Source organism: Arachis duranensis, chromosome 10 (assembly GCF_000817695.3).
Source record: "Arachis duranensis cultivar V14167 chromosome 10, aradu.V14167.gnm2.J7QH, whole genome shotgun sequence".
In the NCBI taxonomy this organism is placed as follows: domain Eukaryota; kingdom Viridiplantae; phylum Streptophyta; class Magnoliopsida; order Fabales; family Fabaceae; genus Arachis; species Arachis duranensis.
The window spans coordinates 19,676,421-19,693,302 of NC_029781.3; the positions used below are offsets into that span (position 1 = coordinate 19,676,421).

At 32.3% G+C, this 16,882-nt stretch overlaps 2 protein-coding genes across 4 annotated transcripts; one reads left to right on the top strand and one right to left on the bottom strand.

Moving 5' to 3' along the window:
• The first annotated feature begins 1,374 nt into the window (after positions 1-1,374).
• On the top strand, positions 1,375-5,908 carry LOC107469385 (uncharacterized). Of its 3 annotated transcripts, XM_021132901.2 has the most exons (7): positions 1,375-1,692; positions 1,988-2,228; positions 2,314-2,458; positions 2,596-2,753; positions 3,186-3,270; positions 3,535-4,624; positions 5,795-5,908. In XM_021132901.2, exons 2-6 carry the CDS (start codon positions 2,146-2,148, stop codon positions 4,615-4,617), a joined length of 1,554 nt encoding a protein of 517 aa, XP_020988560.1. In that variant the 5' UTR covers positions 1,375-1,692; positions 1,988-2,145; the 3' UTR covers positions 4,618-4,624; positions 5,795-5,908. The 3 variants fall into 3 exon arrangements, with proteins under 3 accessions (XP_020988560.1, XP_015944252.1, XP_052110985.1); XM_016088766.3 differs by lacking the exon at positions 5,795-5,908 and having other exon boundaries at positions 3,535-4,732; XM_052255025.1 differs by lacking the exon at positions 5,795-5,908 and having other exon boundaries at positions 3,538-4,732.
• LOC107469368 (non-classical arabinogalactan protein 30-like) lies at positions 5,146-6,045 on the bottom strand. Its single transcript, XM_016088748.3, has one exon. The coding sequence runs from the start codon at positions 6,004-6,006 to the stop codon at positions 5,479-5,481; it is 528 nt and encodes a 175-aa protein (XP_015944234.1). The 5' UTR covers positions 6,007-6,045; the 3' UTR covers positions 5,146-5,478.
• Positions 6,046-16,882: the final 10,837 nt, after the last annotated feature.

Consider the following 16,882-nt stretch of genomic DNA (forward strand, 5'->3'; position numbering starts at 1 on the left):
TTTTTAAAAGCAACTCATTGTTGCGTTCATAAACAAGAAGGTAAGAAATTAACTTAGATTATTTTTTAAATCTTTTTTCTCGATACTGTTGTTGCATGAGCACATTCGATGCATGGAAGATTGAGAAAATTTTTTCTGACATGTCATTATCAGTTATCTTTTTTCCACATAATTTCATTCGTGAGGTGATTCGAAACATTACTGAATTGTATTCATTTATGGATTTAAAATCCTGGAGATGTAAATGCGTACACTCATATCGGGCTTGAGAAAGTACTACTGTCTTTTGATGATTATACTATTCTTTAAGGTTTTTCCACAGATCTGCAGGACCTTTTAATGTGAGATATTCATTTTTCAATCCTTCGTCAAGATGACGACGAAGGAAGATCATGGCTTTGGCTTTATCCTTCTGGGATGCACTATTTTCAGTCTTAAGGGTATCTCCAGGATCCATTGAATCAAGATGGATTTCAGCATCTAGTATCCATGATAAGTAGTTGTTTTCAGATATATCAAGAACATTAAATTCAAGATGAGAGAGTTTTGACATAATGAAAATTTATTATCTGAGTCTTCCTAAAATTTGATCAGAGTCTCGTACTGATAACATATTATAAAATAAATAAATAAATAAGAAAGATGTAATAAATATAAAATAAAAAAGTATAATTAAATAACTCTAGTAATAATATTCACCACAATTACTATCTCAATATAATAGAGCTGATTAATATATTTACTAATATTATATATATTGTAAACTTAAGACCCACGGAGAGATAGAGAAAAGAGAGAATTTATATTATTGTAATGTATAGAGAAAGAAGAATGTTTTGTTATTGATGTGTGTTATTAACGGAGGCTTAACTTTCTATTTATATACATATTAAGCTTTGATTTTTCTAATTTCATTAAAGCCTTCTTTCATTGAAAAACTGAGCCGCCAAAGTATTAATGGGCATCCAACTCATCCCTTATCACAAAAGATAGTGTTAAAAATTGAACAAAGCCGAAGAAATCAACGAACCGAACTAAAAATAATTAAAAACCAAATATTGAATTTTTGTTGTTTTTAGAGGAAATGAATCATCTGTATTTTTTTTAATATTTGAGAGAATAAAATGTGATTTCTCACGTTTAATTCTATAAATGGGACCAAAAATAAATAGAAGAGAGAATAATAAATGATAAAATTAAACACCGGATACCATCCAAATTTTTGTTTCACCAGAGAGAATTCACTCTCGGTTTTTAAATTGGTTTGATTTGACTTTCGATTGTGCAAGAAAAAATCTGAACCAAATCAGACCGAACCGGCGAGTATAGTTTAAAATTTCAAAAATATTCCCTCTCCACTCTCTCCAACTGAGAGTCACATCACACACACACACACAGCGTCACAGCCCCTCGGCCCTCACTTCACTCCACTCTCCGTCGGGCAGTAGGGGTGTTCCAGCGTCACTGTCCAGCCCTGCACGGCGCACGCCTTCCCTTCCTTTCGCAGCGCCATCGTCCAGTCCTCCCTCTCCAGCTTCCACCGCCCGGATCCATCAAGGCGCCAGTCCCTTGCGCAGTCGCCGTCGTTTCTGTTCAGCCGTCTAGCCCCATCGCAGTCGCCATCTTCGCTCAGTCTCTGTCTCCTTGCTGTCGTCGGTTCCGTCGTACCCTGCATTTGGAATGGAGCTTTAAGTAATTTCCGTTTCCCTCTTCTAATTATTTGTTCTAATTTAATTTTTATATGATTAATTGTTCTTGGTGCTGTTCTAATTTTTAGTCATGTCTCTCGTTTTTTTATTTTTGTTTCTGATTTTTGGATATTAGGCTGTTCTTTGGTTCTTCTAATTTTTTGTTTAGGGTTTTGGTTTTGTTCTATTTTTGGTTGTGTTCTAATTTTTATTCTGATTTCTTTTGTTCTTGGTTTTAATTATTTGGTTATACATTCTAATTATTTGGTTCTAAATTTTGTTTGGGGATATTTATGCAGTTTGAATCAGTGAAAGTGAGAACACCAAAAGGCACCGCGAACACCCCTAGCCGCTCAGACTCAAATTCAAACTACTTCCATGAATAAGTGACCAAATCATCACTGCAACGACCACCGTCTACCCTCACCGTCGCCGCCGCCGCCGATTCACTACCTAAATGTCTCACGAAGGAATGCTTTCTTCGATAATAAATGAAGCCAGCAACTACACTGGAAAAGACCCGCTTCTTCCATGGCTCCGGTGCTTCCCTCTCGCTTTTTCTCTCTGCAGTTCAGATTTTGAAGAAGTAAAATAAAATTCTTCACTCACTTACAAACGTTTGCAGGGGTATCCGAAAAATGAAGGACAGTTTTGCCCCTGAAGCCCTCAAGGAAAAGCTACCAGTGTTGTTGCAGAAATGCGCACAAAAGTTCCAGCTCGATCGCCGTTACAGAAACGACATGCGCTACCTTCGCGTTTGGCTTCACTTGGTAACCCCCTTTCTCTTACCATTTTGCATAACTAAGGTTTGAAAAAGTTTAGTTTTTTAGGGTTTATTACTTTAGGTTGAGATAGAGTGATGGTTATATTGATTAGTGATTTTGTATTCCTTTTTGTTATAATGAAGATGGACTTTGTGGATGATCCTGGGGAACTTTTGAGAACAATGGAAGCTAATCATATTGGAACAAAGCGCTGTCAATTCTACCAAGCATATGCACTTTTCTATGAGAAAAGCAAGAAGTATGATGAGGCTGAGAGGATGTACCATCTTGGAGTGAAGAAGTAAGTTATTTGCTGTAATCAGCATCTTGCTTTATTTCCCTTTTTTATTTTTTTTAAGTGATGCTATAAGTATAATTAGCCATGAAATGGGGATAGAAGCTAGAAGACCCTAATAAGTTTCCCATTGGAATATGCTGAAGTTATTATTTTCAATGAACTTTGAAAATTCAATTTAGGGTGTTTCTGAGTTCCAATCTTAGAGGGAAAAGAAGGGAAGGGCTTAAATTAAAGGGTAAAAATGGATTCCGCTTTAGTTACCAAGCCTTTCTCTTCCTCTCTAAGATCCTAACTCGTAACACAACCTCTGTTTACTGCCACATTAATTAGCTATAATTGATATGGATGTTTATTGTGGTTTCTCTTTGCCCAAAATCAGCAATTGTGATGAAACTAGTGATGCTTTTCCTCATATTGCCTTTATTTTTGGGTCAGCCTTGCAGAGCCTATGGATGAGTTGCAGAAATCATATGATCAATTCCTTCAGCGCATGGAACGTAGGAAAAACAAGAGAAACAATGTATTTTATCGGCTACCTGTTCATTTATTTCTTCATCGTTGTTAGTTTTTACTTTGTTGAGAGATGTTCTGTTCTCATCTTGCCCCAAACACTAGGTCAACATACATCCCTCCACCATTCGATTGGTTGTAAGAACTATGTCGATAAGACCCTACATCTTATCTAATGGTGGGCGGCTGCATGCTGGATCAGTATCTGAGGCTGGAGTGAGTACGGGAAAAGTTGTCAGTTAATTATTGAATTAACTAACTTCTGCTCCTTCAGAAGCAGGAAGTGAGAGGTGCCAGAAGAGCTCTGGCTGCAAAAGGCAACCCTTCTGTTGCGAATAATATTGAGGGAAGCAGTGGAGCATGCAGTGTTGAGGGTGTGCAAAAGGGACCCCAAGTTGTGAGTTCTGAAGCTAATGATGCCAATGATAGAAATGTAAGGAATAGAAAAGATGAATGCAAAAGGGTTTTGGGGGAGAACACAGTAGTTGTATCTAAATTTGTTGACACTGCCATTGTTGGGAAATCAGAAGCAGAAGATGCATGCCATCATGGACTGGTTGATCCCACAATAAATATGAAGGAGGCCATGAATGCCATTAACAGCATGTTCCGGGCACCATTAGAGACAGTCCCAGTACCCCGGAAATCACAGAGAAATCAGTTGAAGGAAGATCGTAGTATGAAGAATGGGTTTGAAGTATTTGTTGACGAAAACTTGGATAATGGAATGAAACCAACTGGTTCTTCACAGAAGAGAACTGAAGCCAGCCAACCTCCCCAAGAACTACTTCAGATATATGTTGATGATGAAGGATTCTCTGAGACCAGTGATGTAAATGCGAATTCTCATGAAGATTCTACTTCATCAGCTTCACAACCGAATGGTTTGGTTTTCCCCCATCCCAAGGATCTTCCTTCTGAAAAATCCAGTGATAGAGACGAAGAAAGTTCCCATAAATCAAAGTTTAGAGAGGATACAGTTGTGTGCAGATTTGTTGGCTCTGCAATCTTGGATGAGCCAGAGGTGGAGAATGTTTGCCACCATGGCTTGGTGGACCCTACAATCAACATGAAGGAAGCCATGAATGACATAAATAACATGTTTGGAAAGCCAATGGATTTTGTTAGGAAAAAAAGATCAATGAAACTGGAGAAAGCTCCTGAGATCAACAGGGGAAAGGAACTTGATGGCTTTTCAATCCTTGCTGATGATGATGATATGGAGCAGCAACAAGTTGCGCCACCACCAAAATTTTCGCGAAAGTCAAAGGAATGCGAGTTATATGAGCCAACTATCCACACAAAGGAAGCGATGGACAACATAAACAAGATGTTTAATATGCCATTGGATTTTTAAGTGCAAGGTGATTGATTAACAATGATTACAATTTATAAGTTGTAAGAATATGCATTTGATTTTTGAGAGGCACCCAAATGTGAGTTTTCTGTTGTCCTTTTTATTCCCCAACAAAGTTTATGGTTTATACAAATTGCCTATGAATTTACTAATTTAGAGTTCAATGTGAGAAATGTAAATGAAACCAAAGACTGACTGGACCAGCATTACAATTCAACTCATCATAAAAAGGCATAAAACAATTAGGTAGCGTTTGTTTTGAAGTAATGGGACAGAGATTGGGAGACTGAAATTCAGTATCATATTTATTGGCTCAGAGACGGGTATTAAAATTTCTGTCTCTATCTTCAAAATTTCAGTATTTCAATACCTCCAAAAAGTGAGGACAAAGGGGATTGAAATTTTTAGAGATGAAGATTGAAATTTTAATAACATTTTATACCTAAAATACCTTTATTTTAATTAATTAATTCTAATTTTATCCTTTGTACAAATTAAATTAGAGCTTCATTTTCGTTTTAATTTCTATCTTTCACTTTACACCAAATAGAATATTGAGATTTATTTCGGTCTCTGTCTCTCTACTTTATATATTGAATATTACAAGCAAAGATAAACCAAGAGGGAAAAAACAGAAGAGGGGGAGGGGGTGGGAGAAGAGAAAACTTGATGAAGCATATATGAATGCTTGGGTCAAGGGTAATTGACTAATTGTTTGATACATTAAAAAAGTGTTTTTGAGTTGAGTTTTAATTTTGGAGAATTTGGAAGAAAGGGAAGCCTTGAAGTGTAAAGGAAACTTTTCCCCCGTTTATTTTGTTCTTTGATTCCTTCTCCAAAACTTCAACCCGCAACTAGATCCTAGTAGTGAACCTGGGCACAGTCAGAGGGACGGAAAGCCAAGGGTCCTGCAGCATAGATAACTGCCTCATATTTGCTTCCACGCAATCTCTTGTTCTCGAATCGAAGCAAAGCGCCATTCAGACCATAATTCAAATTTGAGAGAAGGTTACAACTCTCAAGCGGGGACCAAATAGGCTTAACATAACAAGAGTGCAGAGGGTGATCAAGTAGATAATTCTCCATCTTGAACCCTTCAAGTGGTGCATATAGGTAACCATTTTTATCTGTCTCAAAGACCTTGTAGTAGCTAACATGACCCTTATGGCTATTGCAGGTTACACTTGCTTTTGCTGAAGGAATTGGCTTTGCTCCATTCAATGACCATGTTCCAAGGTGCTCACAACTTTGACAGTACACTATGGATTCCACCACCACCTCTATTTTCTTCTCTGTTGTTTTTGGAACAATATTATAATCAGCTTCTGTATAAGGGAATGCAACTATGAGAAGCAAGATAGAAAGGATATTGAAGTGTATGGTTGCCATAACTTGGCGGGGTGTGAAAGTGAAATAACTAGAAAGAGTTAAGAGACTAGAAATAAAGATGCATTTTCATAAACTGGTGTATGTTTATATATATAGTTGATGATCATTGATGATGTAGACCAACGTGCCCTCCACTTTGGTACTGATAAATGTTTGTCATGTTAATTTATGTATTTACGTGAAGGCCACCTTTGTTCATCATGTACATATTTTCGTGATGTGGATAAATCATAATATTGAAAAGGTTTAAACAATAGGGTTGTTAATTGTTATTGATTTTAATTTTGGTTTCTGTAATTTTATATTTTAGTTTTTTTAATCTATAAATTTAGTTGGGTTTCTACATCTAAGCTCTTTTTTTCAGTGATACTTTTTGTTGGTTATTTTTCACATAGAAGTGCTCTCTGTTCATAAAACATCGATTCTTATCATTTTATCTATTTTGAATTTGAGTATCAAAGCTTAAATATTAAGAATTTACAGAGAGATTTATAGCAAATAAAAAATATGTAAGATTCAAAATTTAAGGCAATTATAGAGACCACCTTTCATTTTACTTTTTTTTTTATTTGGTACAAAAGACCAAAATTTCTTTTAACTCTATTGAAAATGTATACGTCTTTTATTTGGTGCATATTATTAGAATATTTGTGAATAAATAAGCTAGGATAATATAAGATCCGTTATAATAGGTTGGTTGTATATCATGTAATTATGTACAAAATTCTATCTTTTAGGTTATATAAATTTCTGAACTAACTTAGACAGTCAAATAGTCAGCTCACTTATTTAATTAAATAACTTTTAAATAGAGTTTAAATAAAACACAACTAAGTTCTAATGTGTAAATAAAACACATAATTATTGTGTCTTTCTCGTTCTTCTCACATTCAATAATTCAACGATAATGTATGTCTTACTCTCTTTCTCTCACATTCAACATATTACCTAGAGCTTAGAGAGAAATGATAAAATCTCAGACAACTTGTTTACCTTAATCACACCAAAATTGTCCTCTCAAGAACCTCCAAACCCAACTCATATAGCATAGCCATTAGGCGCGGCTAGTGACTCAAAAATTTGTCCTTGTTATCTTACATTTCTATCACCATTGTTTTTTGACTTATACTATTGTTCAGTCCAGATTCATCTCTTTTATTATAAGAAAGGTATACTGTATATTTAAATTTGAATATGCTTCTAATCTAATGCAGAAAGGATTTTAACCTTTTTTGGGGGTTTTCATATAAAGGATTTTAGCATAATTGAGTAATATTGCCTTAGGAGAATGTATATTTGACCAAAAATATTAATGTCTAATGACTTGACTTAAAGCTTTAGTTTTGCTTCACCTGCTTGAAATATATTCGACACAGTAGAAAGAATCAACTCCCTTTGCAAGTGATTATTAGTTATAAAAGTTAGTTTAACCATTTATCAAGTTTAGAAGCATATCAAATAAGCAAAGTGGTTAATTATAAGAAAAAGTGTAATAACCCGTAATATACACGTAATAAGATTGAAATTATAATTTTAAATTATTTTATTAAAATTAATTTGAATTGTAATAATTTAATTAATAAATAAGTAATATGATGTGCATTGTTCCTATTTTTTAAATATAGTATTAAATGTATTAACTCGAATATAGGTATTAAGTATATAAGAATTATGTTTAAATTAAAAATTCTCTAAATAAAATTTTTTCGTTTAAAATATTTAAATTATGATTTCAATCATAAATTACAATTATGATCTAAAAAAAATACTTTGATATGATATTACATTTTTTTCCACTTTACTATTAATATATTGATATTGCAAGTCTAAATTATAATATTTTACTAAATCTTGACGGAAAAAGAAAATAGTTACGTGTTTCTATCATTTAATTTATTTAATACACCATGTGCTAACAGTAACGATATTTTTTTAAAAAAATATATTGATAAAAATAGATATAATATAATTACAAATATAACATAAATAAATAAAATATATAAATAAATGCGAAACCAATATGCTTACCAATGTCTTTGTTAAATTTTATAAATTAGAGAATACATTTGGTTGCTTGGTGATCACATAGATGATCAAGTAATTGGATTGTAAATTGATCTCACAGCGTGCATCTTATTTTTTTCTCATTTATGAATGAAAGCGAGAATTAAGAGAAGTAAGTAGTAATACATAAAGAAAAAAATTGCACCACAACACATAATTATTAGGGCAATTTACCTAAATAAATAAATTGGGTGAAAGCTTTACTCAAATACACAAAACAGAAATTCCTTACGTACATGTGCATTTTCACACTTCTATGTAAACCGTGGGAAGCTACCACGGTTTTTTATTTTAACATAAACCGTGGCAAGCTACCACGGATTATGGTGTTTGTGGTTTGTGTGTAAACCGTGGCAAGCTCTAACGGTTTACGAAGAGAGAAAGCTAAGCATAAACCGTGGCAAGCTCCCACGGTTTATGAAGGAGGAATTTTTATCATAAACCATTTATTTTTAGATGTTTGATTGCATCAATGTGATATCATTTAGACTGCGCATGATAATTGTGACAGAATACATGTATATAATAGAAGCTCAAACCGCTTAAACTATCAAATACATAGCAGATAACATATTAGACAATTCTCAAACATTTTTAACTATCAAATACATGGCAGATAATAAATTACAGAAGTCTGAAATACATAAGGCTAAATAGCATGCGAAGAACATAAACTAACATAATTCCTACCGGACATGACAATATGACATAACTAATCAGAATCCTCAATGGTGTCACTGTCATCATCGTCGAACTGACCGAGCAGGTGACCTCCGGTGCCACACAATGGAGGACACCTCACCCTCCTAGGTCTCTGCTCTGCTGCTGGTCCTGATGGCTGTGCGGGAATGCCGCTGAATGCTGAGGCTGGGGTCCCTCCTAATGGGATCCATGGGTCAGTCGGAGATGCTGCAGGCTCGTTGAGGTCAACGGCCAACTGAGGAAGAACATCGTTAGTCTGTGGCTGCAGATCAGCAAACTGGGACTGGTCGTCAGGTATTTGTGGCCTATAATGGGTCCCATCATCATCCATGAGCATGTCTGCTATATCCCTATAGAACTCTGACTCAGTAACAGGATCATCGATGTCCATCCCAATAGCTGCGGTGGTATACCCAGCAAACGCATGTGGGGTGACATTCCCAAAGAGCTGAGAGCTACTACCCACATCGTAGGTCGGCTGATCCATAGCTGAGGCTGAACCAACTACATCCTCACCAACACCATGCTGAGTGCTCTGATCATCAACGGAAGGTACTCTACCTCGAGCCCCTCCACGGCCGTCCCGCCCTGCCTGTCGTCTGCCTCTACGTCGAGGAACACGATAATCTGTCGCATATCCATGATCAGCTCTAGGGATGTCCTCCTCCAAACGGTCAGCCAGCTCTCGCCACTCTCGATCTGTGGTACGGGTGCCTATACGCTGACGCCGATCTACTCGCCTGTTATCTGGTCTGTCGTAAACGTGCACTCTAGGAGGTGCCTGCGACGACCCTCTGTGACGAGCCTCCTCAGTCAACACAATCGGCCTAGGATCCTGAAATGCAACATCTGGGGATAGGAATCTATGCGCCACACGGCACCACCACTCCAGGTAGTCTGATGATGGACCGAGATCAAGGACTCGATCGACCTAGATGACTAAATGAAGCCGGTTCTCCCAATGCTGATGCCACTCCCGATAATATGTGAGGAACCACCTGTCCCCACCCCTGCCATCCTTCGCACGTAGCCAATCTATGTTCAGAGCTGGCTCAGGGAGATGCTGAAGACTGCCAAACTGCAGCAGAACCCGGTCGACCTGATGCCACTCAATCACAGCAAAATATATCAGGCTAGTGACGACCGTCCATAGCCTACGGTGCTCGTCAGCTAGTATCTCCGGGTGAATAACAGCACCAACCTCGGCAGAAGAATAAGGCTCCCACACAAACTGTATCGAAATAGTAAGGGTTTCGTCAGACCACGATACTTAACATAAACCACTGAAACTAAGAGCAATAACTAAATGACTCACATCGTAGACACGCAATCGATCCAAGGAAAGGCATGCAGACACTAATCTTTGATCCCCTGGATCGTTCCTCGGCAGAAACGTAGCTCACCTAGAATTTTAATTGAAATCATGTCATAACTAGAAATAACACATAATGTTGAACAACTTGTGAACCAAAAATAATAAACTGTATCTGGAGGCAAGAGGAAACCCAAATACATCAAGCCCACTAGGCCTCAACGTGGGAAACCTCCAGAAAATCCAAGACTGTAGAAGCTGTAGCGGCCCGACCAAGTTAACAATGTTTCTGTTCGTCCCACGACAAAGACATCTATACAACCAGGCCAGTGCAGCCGAACCCCAGCTATATCTGCCCAAGTCGTCCAATGATGCCAAATAAGGCAACCAACGAAGGTGGACCTAGTTTGTATTTTGTCCGCAAACAGCTGAGAAGACAATAGCGTCAGAATATAAGCACGTGCGTATATACGCACGGTCTCATCAGTAGTATCTGCTGGGAGAACTCGGAACCTCTCATGGAACTATGTGTAGCACACTGTCATCTGCTTTACTTTACTATGCGGAGGTAACTCCCCAAACAACTCGCGGAACCATACCCATGCTGGTCTACCATGCTCCATCAGATTCTCAAACTCAGTCAGGCACTCGTTGACGGGCTCACCATCGATCGGCAAACCCAGCTGATATGCCACATCTTGCAAAGTAATACTGCACTCACCAAAGGGCATATGGAAGGTGTGCATCTTAGGACGCCACCGCTCAATAAATGCGCTAAGGAGAGGCTCATCAACCCAGAACCACTGGCTGTTCAGCCTAGCCAAATGATACAAGCCCGCCGTCTCCAGGTAGGGTATAATCCGGTCGTGTAAGGGTATATTCTGTTGTCTCCTAACGCTGCTAATCACCCTAACAGGCTGCAAAATGTGGGCAAAAAAATCTCTCAACATACGACCATTACTAATAACATCAAACGTAATTTATAAAAAATTATTACAAGCCTCACATTGTTTTTCTTAATTCCCTAATTATAGCAATAACAATGATTATAATAATAAGCGGTCCAATTCTAACAAAATCTAAGAGTAACAATAATAACTACCATTATCAGAAACGAGGACAACAATAATAATAATAACAATAAAACTACTAATACTATGTACTCACAATAACAATAAAAATTAAATGAAAAAAATAATTTTACTAACAATAAACATAATAATATCAATATTTACATAAATAGTAATAATAAGAATATTAGTAATAATCATAATAACTAACCTCGGCGTCGATGTATCCAGCCACGTGAGCGACGCCATTTAATCGGTACAAGCGATCCTCATCCTCCATGCTCCACCAACTAAACCTCTTTTCAACCTTCTTTACTTTCCACAGATTCTCTCAAACCAACAACTCCCAAATTTGGCTTTGTGTCACAAATGATCCATGAGAAGCTTCAGCGGATTATGTATTTATAGGCACTCACACGTAAACTGTGGTAACCCATAGCGGTTTACGTTCACGTCGCAATCTTCATAAACTGTGGGAGCTTGCCACGGTTTACACACAAACCACAAACATCATAATCCGTGGTAGCTTGCCACGGTTTATGTTATAATCAGAAACCGTGGTAGCTTACCACGGTTTACATAGAAGTGTTAAATGCACAATCACGTAAGGGATATCTGTTTTGTGTATTTGTGTAAAGCTTTCAACAAATTTATTTATTTGGGTAAATTGCCCTAATTATTACCAAAAAAAATATTTATATTAAAATATTAAAATTTTACATACTGCAAATCATGAAGATCAATCACAATGTACTGGTCATTTTTCTCTATTTTTTGCCATGATATAAGTTTTTCGTTGTCAGTCAAAAGTCCAATAACATTTAATTGAACAAAAAGAATTGAATTAAAAGTACCAAATTAAGAACAAATGAGTGAATAACATAAGAAATTTTAACTTTGTACGTGTATAAAATAAAGAGAATTTACTGATTTATTTTATGTTAAACGATAAAATTAACAATAGTATATTAATAAAAGGATATATCTATAAAAAAAAGTCACAATATAATTTTAAATATTTTCATAAATAAACTATTAAAATTTTTGTTATCGATAAAATAATGGTATTATACAATTTTTTGGCAAAACTTAAAATTAGAATGAAAGTAATTTTGTGTGGTTTAATATAAATTAACTACGTACCAAATAAGTAGAATCGTTCATTTGTTTGTTTCAATATATCAGCATGGGCAAGCAAATCAGAATGATTATCCGAAATTTTACGATCATCGATCGTATGTATTATATGTGACTCTTTTTTAAAAGATATATTCCACTTGATTTCTCAATTTCAAAATTTGAGAAGACATAGACCTTCCTTTCTACCAATTCATTCTCAAATATTTTTGCCAAATAATTCTTGATTGAACAATGAATTTTATCGTATTGCAAAATAAATTAAATATAAAAGCTATTAACATTTACAAAATTATTAAAAAGAATTGTCTTTGACTTGTGAAATGGTGACTTATAAAATTAACTTAAAATATGAACTACAAATATTTATAAGAATTTAATTTTGATGTATTGATAGTATAAAGTAGTTTTACACGTGCATCCAATTACGTAATGACACATTAATAAAAATAAATATCTTTTACATTGACCACGTGAATAATCATTCAAAAGAACGGATAAATTTTACACAACTGTGTAAAACGCTAGTGCATCAAAATTAAATTCTATTTATAATATGTCAATAGTTTTAAAAATATACTAATAATACTAATAATTTAAAGATAATTGTACTACAGTTATAATAAATTTAGTTATTACTGTAAATAAATAAAACAAATAACATATTTGAAAACTAAGAAAAAAAAAGATTAGCCATAATTATGTTTGGAATGTTTCCATATTTTTTTTCCATTTTTTTGCTTGCCATTCTTTCAATGCAATGTTAGATCAAAAAAATTTTAAATTTTAAATAAAATAATAAATTTCATGTGATAGAAAAATAATCAAGATTAACAAATTTTTTTAATTAAATAGTGATGTTTTAATTTTTTTTATGTATTTTTGTATGTTAGCAAGAAAAATAAAATCATATATTGTGACTCTTTTTCTTTTACCACGTTTTAATCTCAATTAATTAATCTTGTGTCCATATAATATAATTAAACTTTTAATCACTCTAATCTATTGATGAATTATACCTTTCTTAATAATTGCATTACTAATCTGAAATATAAAAAAAGTGATACGTATATCCAAGAAAGAAAACAAATTTAAAAGTCGAAAAAAAATTATATTAAAAAATTTAAAAATAACATATCCAAGAAGAATAGCCGTAATATATAAATTGAGGTAACAATTTAAATTTCTCTAAAACTAATTTAATCAAATACCAATATTAGAATTAAATTACTTAAATAATATTTAATCTATTATAGTCCGTTGACACGTATAGATTATAATTATTCTCGTAACGACAACCAATTGAAACAACATCATAAGTTCGAACATTTAGAATTCTTGTAAATTCAGACCATCCCCTTGGTAAATATGCTATGAACATTTATTCCCTTCAATGGCATTGCATTATTGATGCAAAAGATTGCGGTAATTTCTGAAAAAAATTCACAATATGTTATAAAATTATTTTAATTATGAAAAGTTTAAAATAAGAAAATTTGAATATATTACCAATTGTTGAAATTGCATCTTCGAATTTGACACAAATTTACTAAAAATGAACTTAAACTGAGGGAATTCAATCTCATTATGTGCTCCACTTTGAAGATTTTCGGGCAGACGTAAAAAACATGGAGGGGATGGAACTTGAACTTCGCCTACAAAGCTCCGTCGAAACAATTCTTCAATGAAAAATCGAGCTCCTCCCAAGAAAACCCACTTTATCCACATTCCATTAGGTTGGTCATAATATGTGAGTAGATTCAACCATCATATCCTTTGGTAAAATAGAGTTTAATGTCCCTTCGTTAGACGCTTACATGCATGTAATTAGAACCTGAATCAGTGAATACAACTTGAGATGGTATTTGATAGATGTGGTGCATTGTAAACGATTGCGGTAAAACACAATCGCACTGGAACATTAGATGAAAAGAATAAATTGGAGTAAGAACAATCATTAAATTATCAAAAAAATAATATAATAGAATAAATATATAAAAAATACTATAAAAATTATAAATTATACCTTAAAAGGATCAACTTCTATGAAAAATAAAAAATACATTCTTATTCTATGAAGTAGTCAAGGAAGAATAATAAATTAAAAAAATGAGTTGACTCTTATATCTAGGCTCACAAACCACAAAGCAATGATAATATTATTGAAAAAGAAGAAGAAACGTACAGAAAAAAAAATCTCGAAGACCATGAAAAAAAAGTTAAAAACAACAATGACAATATTAAAAAAGAGGACGATGATGATTACATATAAAAAAAACATGCATATCTAATTTAGTTAGGACTTAATTGATAAAATTATTTGCCCGCATAATTTTGTTGTAATATAATTATTTTACCCATACAAAAATTTTATAAATAAAAATAATATATTTACTTGATTAAAATAAAAAAAATATGTAATACAAAAAAATCTAATTGAAACTTTTTTTTTAAATTATCATGCGTATAAAATATTTGAATTTGAAAATATTTGTTCGAAACATAATATTGTATAACGTAATTAAAAATCTTATTGAAGTTTTTAATCTAAAAATCCTTCTATTTAGATACCAAACACAATATTTTATTATAAAAAATTTTAAATAATCTCTAAAATTACTTCACCTCTTAAACTACTTTATCCGGATATTATTAAATGTGATATTTTTTTTCTTTTTTTTTAAGTGACAATAAATTAGATATATATTTTTTGGAACTTTTTTAAAAATAATTTTATATAATTATAAAAGTGGCTTAACTTTGTATATATAGGAGGGCAACGTATAAAACTATATATTACATAATAATTGGTGTTTTTGTGTTTTACTATTTTACATAAATTCAGGTTTGTTTTGTAAAATAGAAAGATTGGAGGGTACATTTTACTTTTTTTCTATTCACAATCTAGAAATTAAATGGTTGGATTTTATTATGTTTAATTTTAAAAATTTTTGAAAATCAAACGGTACTATTTTAATGTTAATTATTATTTATTATTAATAATATTTTGTTCATAACAAAAGGTAAATATATAATTATTCGAATTTAAATTTTAGAAGAATTAATGTTATAAGTAACAAATGATCTATTTTATTATGTATATTATAAATTAATGAATTAAATTAACAGATATAATGAATTATATAACATTTATAAAAAATAAAATAAATAAAAAGAAAATGAAAAGAAATAAAATAGAAAGAAGATTACAATAAAATAAATTGAGTGTGATAATTTTTTTTGGTACATTTCATATTACATCCATTTCAATAATAATAATAATAATAAATAAAAATATGTCAACTTGATATTTAAGAAAAAATGATGAGATAAAATCATAATACAGTTCTAAAGTAAAAGCTTAAATTAGAGCATAATATCATTACACAACACAAATGGAAAGTAATTTCACACTATAATATACCACAAACAGGTAAATGACTTAAAATTAAATACGAAACATTTTTTATTTATGCATCCATGATAACACCATGGTCTATAAATACTTCATGGATAACATATCATGCATAGCTCCGAATGATGAGCACGGAAGTTGGAGAGTATGGTAGTTTGTGTCCACGATAATTGCCTTCTTACAACGACATCTCATAGGAAGTAAAAGAATTGTTGTAAAAGTTATCTAATAAAAGAGTAATTGGTAAATAAATGATATTTTTTTTAGTATACATGGTCTTTTATAGTGGTAAAATAAAAATAGAAGGAATTAAATTTTATATTTTTATATTAGGAATAGAATTTGATATTTATCCTAATAAAATTATTATTATTATCAATATAAATAGGTTAACAACTTGCCACTAATAAAATCACTAGATAATGAATAAGAATTAGAAGGGTATCAATATAATTAAAATGAATATAATTAAAATATTTAAAAATATTTTCGATTGATAATTAGTTCAATAATGTATTAAATATTGATTTTATATAATTATAATAAATATATTTTTCTATATTAGTATAATTATGCGTTATTCATTAAAATAATTAAAAATATTTTCGATTAATAATTGATAAGTAGTTTAATAATGCATTAAATATTAATTTTATATAATTATAATAAAGATATTTTTTTAAATTAGTATAATTATGTATTATTCATTAAATGCATTTATTTAAAAAAAAAAATAGGTTCAAGAAAAAGTGACACCTCACTTTCATTAGTTAGGAGAAAACTCAATTTTAGTATATTAAGTAGATAATAACGATAAATCTTAACCATTATACTTTACATGAATAATCAAAAGTAAAATATAAAAGTGCATGAGTTTTTTAAATAATTATATATCTTTTAAATATTTTTAAATTTTAATCATTGATGTAAATTTTAAAACTTAAAATGTGCACCTTATTTCACATACCATAATAATCTCACTTGAATACTTGATATACTGTTAACACTTAACAAAATCATTTTTTTTCTTCTTTTTAATTTTGATGTGTTGACAATGAAAAACGTCTTGTACAACTGTCTAATTACTTATGTTTTTTTAATAATTATTTACGCAATTAATATAAAAAATTATTATTTTTACTAATATAGTATTATATTACTGAATACACATATAAA